This window comes from Scophthalmus maximus, chromosome 12 (genome assembly GCF_022379125.1).
Source record: "Scophthalmus maximus strain ysfricsl-2021 chromosome 12, ASM2237912v1, whole genome shotgun sequence".
In the NCBI taxonomy this organism is placed as follows: domain Eukaryota; kingdom Metazoa; phylum Chordata; class Actinopteri; order Pleuronectiformes; family Scophthalmidae; genus Scophthalmus; species Scophthalmus maximus.
In genome coordinates this window covers 9682501-9687500 of record NC_061526.1, presented here as the reverse complement: position 1 = coordinate 9687500, position 5000 = coordinate 9682501, and the positions used below count along the sequence as shown (strand labels likewise).

The following is a 5000-nucleotide window of genomic DNA, read 5'->3' as shown; positions in this document are numbered from 1 at the left end:
GAATAAAATCACTCTTTCTCTTCTTACTGCTCTGCTGCAGAGGAGAGAAGAGAAACCGTCATCTTTTTTTCCCATTGCAGACGTGAACAAGCATCATCTCTTACTCTTCAGGGTTTAAATATCAAGCATGTGTCGACGAACCATTTCCGCCAAAGCTGATATGACTTTTCCCAACGTGGTCAGAGATTTGTTGATGTTCGCTCCTTCCTGTAACGCAAATGAAATTGTACATTTTACTCAGAAATCCTCCAGATTTTTAGTGAAGACACACACCAGCATGACACCGGTTGACCTCTGACCTTGAGCCTGGTGCCCTTTGCCCCCGACGAGTCAGCTCGCTCGCTTCCAGCCAGGTCGACCAGACTGATCTTACTGACCTGAAGAGAGAGTTTCATGTTTAAATACTTTTCTTTTTGATGGAGTCCTCAAGGACTAAACACACACACACACACACACACACGCACACACACGCTCACACACGCTCACACACGCACACACACGCTCACACACGCTCACACACGCTCACACACGCTCACACACACACCTTCTCGGTGTCCAGGCTCGTCATCTGGTCTCGTCGCTTCTGGGTGAAGACAATGGTGAAGACAGCGTGTGACCTGGACGACGTCTCATTCATGTTTGTGGCCGCAACCGTCCTGTGATCAATAATCAATCAAATTTAAATAATTAAACACATCTGTACATATTTTACACTTTTACACACAGACTTTCAAGTCTGAAGTTTGATTCATTTTTAACAAAAATTAATGCATTTTTGTTATCCTACATTTCCCAGAATGCCTTTCATCATTTACCAGAGAGCTGGTGTGAAAACATGTTTCACCGTTTGAATTCTGGGAGACTTGTCGTTAATCTTTACAGTCATAGATCACTCGCACACGCGCACACACACACACAAACATACGCACACACACACGCACACGTCATGACATCCAACCGCAGAACATACGACCGACCTGGCCTTGTTGCCGGCATCCATCAGGTCCCGGATGTCGGTGAACCCGGTCACGGCCAGTTTGGACAGGTCCTCCACGTACGGCCCCAGGATGGGATGCTCCCGGACCCGCAGGGTCCCCTGGGACTTAGGGTTCAGCAGGTCCCGGACCCGTTCGCAGTAGATCTCCATGTAGGACACCTGGAGGGGCGGAGACGAGACGGAGGTCAGCCTGTCGACGGGTCACAGAACGGATCAGGTCTGAATCAGTGTGAGTTTACCTCCACGGAGTAGTTCAGGTCTGGATCTGTGTTTCCTCCGGTTCTCTGAAACAGGTCCTCACAAAGCTACACAGACACACACACTGAGCGTCAGTCATCAGAATTATTAAAAGAACACATGGATTTATGATTCAAGTTGTTCTAAAGTCTCAGGAATTCCACTGGACAGGAGGACGACGAGGAGACTGACACATGAGAGGCTGCTGTTATGAATATGCCTCAGAGAAGCTTCTTCCTGTAATGTTTAACGTTTAATACATTTGAATTTAATCAGACACATATAGAGGGTGTGTTACCTGTGGTATGATCCCCTCCTGTCCAGGCTCCTGTTTGCCCATCATGGTGTAGCTCTTTCCTGCCCCCGTCTGGCCGTACGCAAAAATACACACATTGTATCCTGGGGGAGGAAAAGATAAACAAAAAATATTCCTTGGTTTTCAAGTTAGAAAACCATTAAAAAACTGGACTAGTCCGCCTGATCCAAAAGTGTCCACATAAACATTAACCTACGTAAAATTGTTAAACTTTAAACCTCTAAAACGTCATCTATTAGCTTCGGCATTAGCGCCACGGCTACATCTATAGCATCACATGTTGCATCAGCATCGTCTTCAGGCATCAGTTTCACCTTCGAAGGCGTGAAGCAGCATCTCCTCCCCGATGTCCTTGTACACCTGCCGCTGGCACGCAAAGCTGGGGTCCTCGGTCTGCACACACACCTCTGGATTTAGTGGTTCATCTGATGATTAAATTTGTGTGTGTGTGTGTGTGTGCGTGTGTGTGTGTGTGTAATCACCGTTGTGTGCGACCAGTAGGAGTAGTCAAAGGTGAAGTTCTTGGCTCCGTCTTTGGGCTGTTTGGGGTTGGAGATGCCTGGAACGGAAAAAAGAGCGACGTCAAACACCTCGTGCACAACATGGCCACAAGTATGTGGACGGCGACCGTACTCCTGGTCAGTTTTTGTTTTTCGCCCGTTTCATGTCTGTCGGGGGAATGTCCGACCTTTCTGAAGTCATGTGTGACTTCACAATAAGTTATTGGGATGTCCCGCTTACTTTAAGTGTAACACCTGACCTACAGGTGAAACCTACAAAGGGCCAAATCTGGGTTCTTTTCACGGAACGACCTTGGCTGCGAGCGCGACGGACACGAGTAAGTACAGCTGGAGAACATCTGGAGGAGTTTGAATCCCCCCACCTGATAACGTCTCTGTGAGGACGCTGTGTTGTTGTTGTTGTGATGCAAGTGGACGACACACGTGATGTCAGTGTTGTGACATCATCAGTGGTTGAAATTCAAATATTTATTTATATTTCTGGATCAATCTCTGTTTTGTTCTATTTTTAAAATATATGGCCTTTATATCTCAGTGAAGTATTTTACTGTATAAATATGCGAGTGGATTCTTCATTGTGTTCAGACGGTGGCTAAAAAGAGTCCTGCTGCTGCTCATCGTCTATTAATAAACTCTGTGAGTGTGTTGGCGAGTGTGAGGTCACGTGATAGCAGCGGGTTCAGAGGTCACGTGATGAGCAGATGCATTCTGGGATGTCGAACTCACACTCAACGGGACAGAGGGAGGAAAAAAAAGTGATGAGAACCAACTAGGATTTATTTTTACAACGGAGCAAAACTAAAAGAATGTACTGAAAAAGAAGAAACATACAGTGTGTGTGTGTGTGTGTGTGTGTGTGTGTGTGTGTCTTACAGGTGGTGTTTCCCTGCATCTGGATCACACACTTTGCGTTGCGTCCTGTCTCCCGGGAATTGAACGGACGGACTCGCACCGCCACCTTGACCGACGCACCCGCCATTGTGCAGCTCCGCCCTCTCCACCTGGGAACAGCCAATCAGAGAGCATGGGTTGGAGACAGGGGCAAGAAGAATGAAGAAATAGCGTCAATATTAAAATAAAATAAAAAAATATTTAAAAAGGTCCCTTGTTGGGGTTGAATCATTCATGTATATTTGTTGGTAACTAAAGTAAAAAAAAATTATAATAAGAAAAACAGATACGACAACAAAGTAAATAGTCATTTATTCATATTTTGTCAGCTAAAGTTATATTTTACATAAATGTTGGATTGTTTGTTTTCTTAAATTTTCAAAAATAGAATATTAGTTTGTCACTCATTAAAATGTTTTGCCGATGTTATATCTTTAATTTTAAAAAGCTTATTTAAATAATTATTATCGTACTGTTTGATTTGTAAAGTTTTCAAATTTGAAAAAATAAATAATGTTTTTTGCTTAATTATACTATTCAAATTATTATACAGATGATAATTATATTGAAGCTATAATCTAAAATGGAGTATCGATAAAAAAATATAATAAAATAAATATCAATATTATGATTCTACTTTTGTATTTTAAATTTTTTGCCATTATTGATTGATTATTGGTGATTTAAAACATTTATTTGACAATTTTATCACTTTCACCTCTAATAGTTTTTAAAAATATATCTCATTGCTTTTATTAATATGTTTATTGTCTATGTATTTTTTTTTCATGCAGGTTTAATTGAAGATGGCTACTTCTCTCTCTCTCCCTCTGGTTTCATGGTCAAACCACTCTTCCTCCCCTCGTCGTTCCTCCTTCACTTTACGAGCAGAGTTTTTCCCGCCTCTTTCTTTCTAACCTCAGTTTTTCCGTCTCCACTTATTCTTTCCTTTCCTCATTCCTCTGATGTTTTCCTTCTCTTCCCCTTTTCTCCTCCTTTCATGTCTTTTATTTCATCTCACGTTTTCTCATTTTCCTCCCCATCTTTTTTATTCTGTCCTTCTCTTTATCCTCTTTTACTTTCTTTTCATCTTCACACTTTCTTCTCCTGCTTCTTTTCTCCTCTTGTTCTCCTTCCTCTCCTCTCCTTCTTTTTTATATTCCCTATTTTCTCTTATTTCTTTTCTTTGTACCTTTTCCACTTCTCTCCCTTCTCCTTTTTAATTGTCATTTCTCTTCTTTCTTTCTTTCCCTCTTCACCGTTTTATTCTTCTATTGTTTTTCCAACTCTTCTCTCTCCCTTCCTGTCCTCCATCTTTCTCCTCTAATTCATTCAGGGCGTTCGAGCAATGCTGCCCCCCCCTCTCTCTCTTCCTCTCTTTCTTTCATGTTTCCACTTTTTTCTCTCTCTCTCTCTCGCTTTACATTCCTCTCCTCTGTTATGTTTCCTCATCGCCACGGAAACCACAGCTGCCTCACTTTCACCTCCGTCTCTCTTCTTCTTCTTCTGCTCTATTTTCTCCGTCTCTTTCTGTTATTGTCTCTCTCTCTCTCTGTTTGTATTTCACGAATCCTCTCTCTCTCTCTTTGACTTTGTCAGTCTATGTCGAACGCCCCTCGCCTCAGGCCTTTAAACACACTCTGTTAAACACTAGACGTTTGGTCTCATGGGAAAACAAAACACACCGTCAGGCACTCAGAGAGTGTGTGTGTGTGTGTGTGTGTGTGTGTGTGTGTAACTTTGGGGACAAGTTTCAGACTAAAGATCAATTATTTAGGGACAAAAGAGAAAAACCTCAGTCACAACAATTAATATCAATCTGTTATAATCCATATTTCAATAATCTTCTGCTGCTCAGTTCATTTTCCTGCTTGTTAACATCAATTAGGCTCCGCCCACACTGATACCTTCTAATGATAAAGAAATGTCCACTGTTGTAATGGTTACGTTTCTCAGGATGTGGATTATTAGGGAGTTGAAGTTGGTAAAAGATAAATTCCATCATCATCATCATCATCTGTTATAAACATGTGATAAA

At 42.0% G+C, this 5000-nt stretch overlaps 1 protein-coding gene across 3 annotated transcripts in view; it reads right to left on the bottom strand.

Annotated features, from left to right (window-relative positions):
- kif1c (kinesin family member 1C) overlaps nucleotides 1–5000 on the bottom strand; it is a 23156-nt gene that overhangs the window by 10359 nt on the left and 7797 nt on the right. Inside the window, exons 1-11 of one of the 3 annotated variants that reach the window (XM_047336216.1) lie at nucleotides 3777–4007; nucleotides 2945–3072; nucleotides 2033–2109; nucleotides 1865–1943; nucleotides 1533–1633; nucleotides 1237–1302; nucleotides 978–1156; nucleotides 545–656; nucleotides 300–377; nucleotides 142–207; nucleotides 1–34 (exon numbers count right to left, since the gene is read on the bottom strand). The exon at nucleotides 1–34 is cut by the window's left edge and continues 45 nt beyond it. In XM_047336216.1, the coding sequence (XP_047192172.1) occupies nucleotides 1–34; nucleotides 142–207; nucleotides 300–377; nucleotides 545–656; nucleotides 978–1156; nucleotides 1237–1302; nucleotides 1533–1633; nucleotides 1865–1943; nucleotides 2033–2109; nucleotides 2945–3072; nucleotides 3777–3802 (946 nt within the window). In that variant the 5' untranslated portion in view covers nucleotides 3803–4007. Of the gene's footprint in view, nucleotides 35–141; nucleotides 208–299; nucleotides 378–544; nucleotides 657–977; nucleotides 1157–1236; nucleotides 1303–1532; nucleotides 1634–1864; nucleotides 1944–2032; nucleotides 2110–2944; nucleotides 3073–3776; nucleotides 4008–5000 lie in introns of those variants that run through there. The other 2 variants (XM_035650421.2, XM_047336217.1) reach the window with 2 other exon arrangements.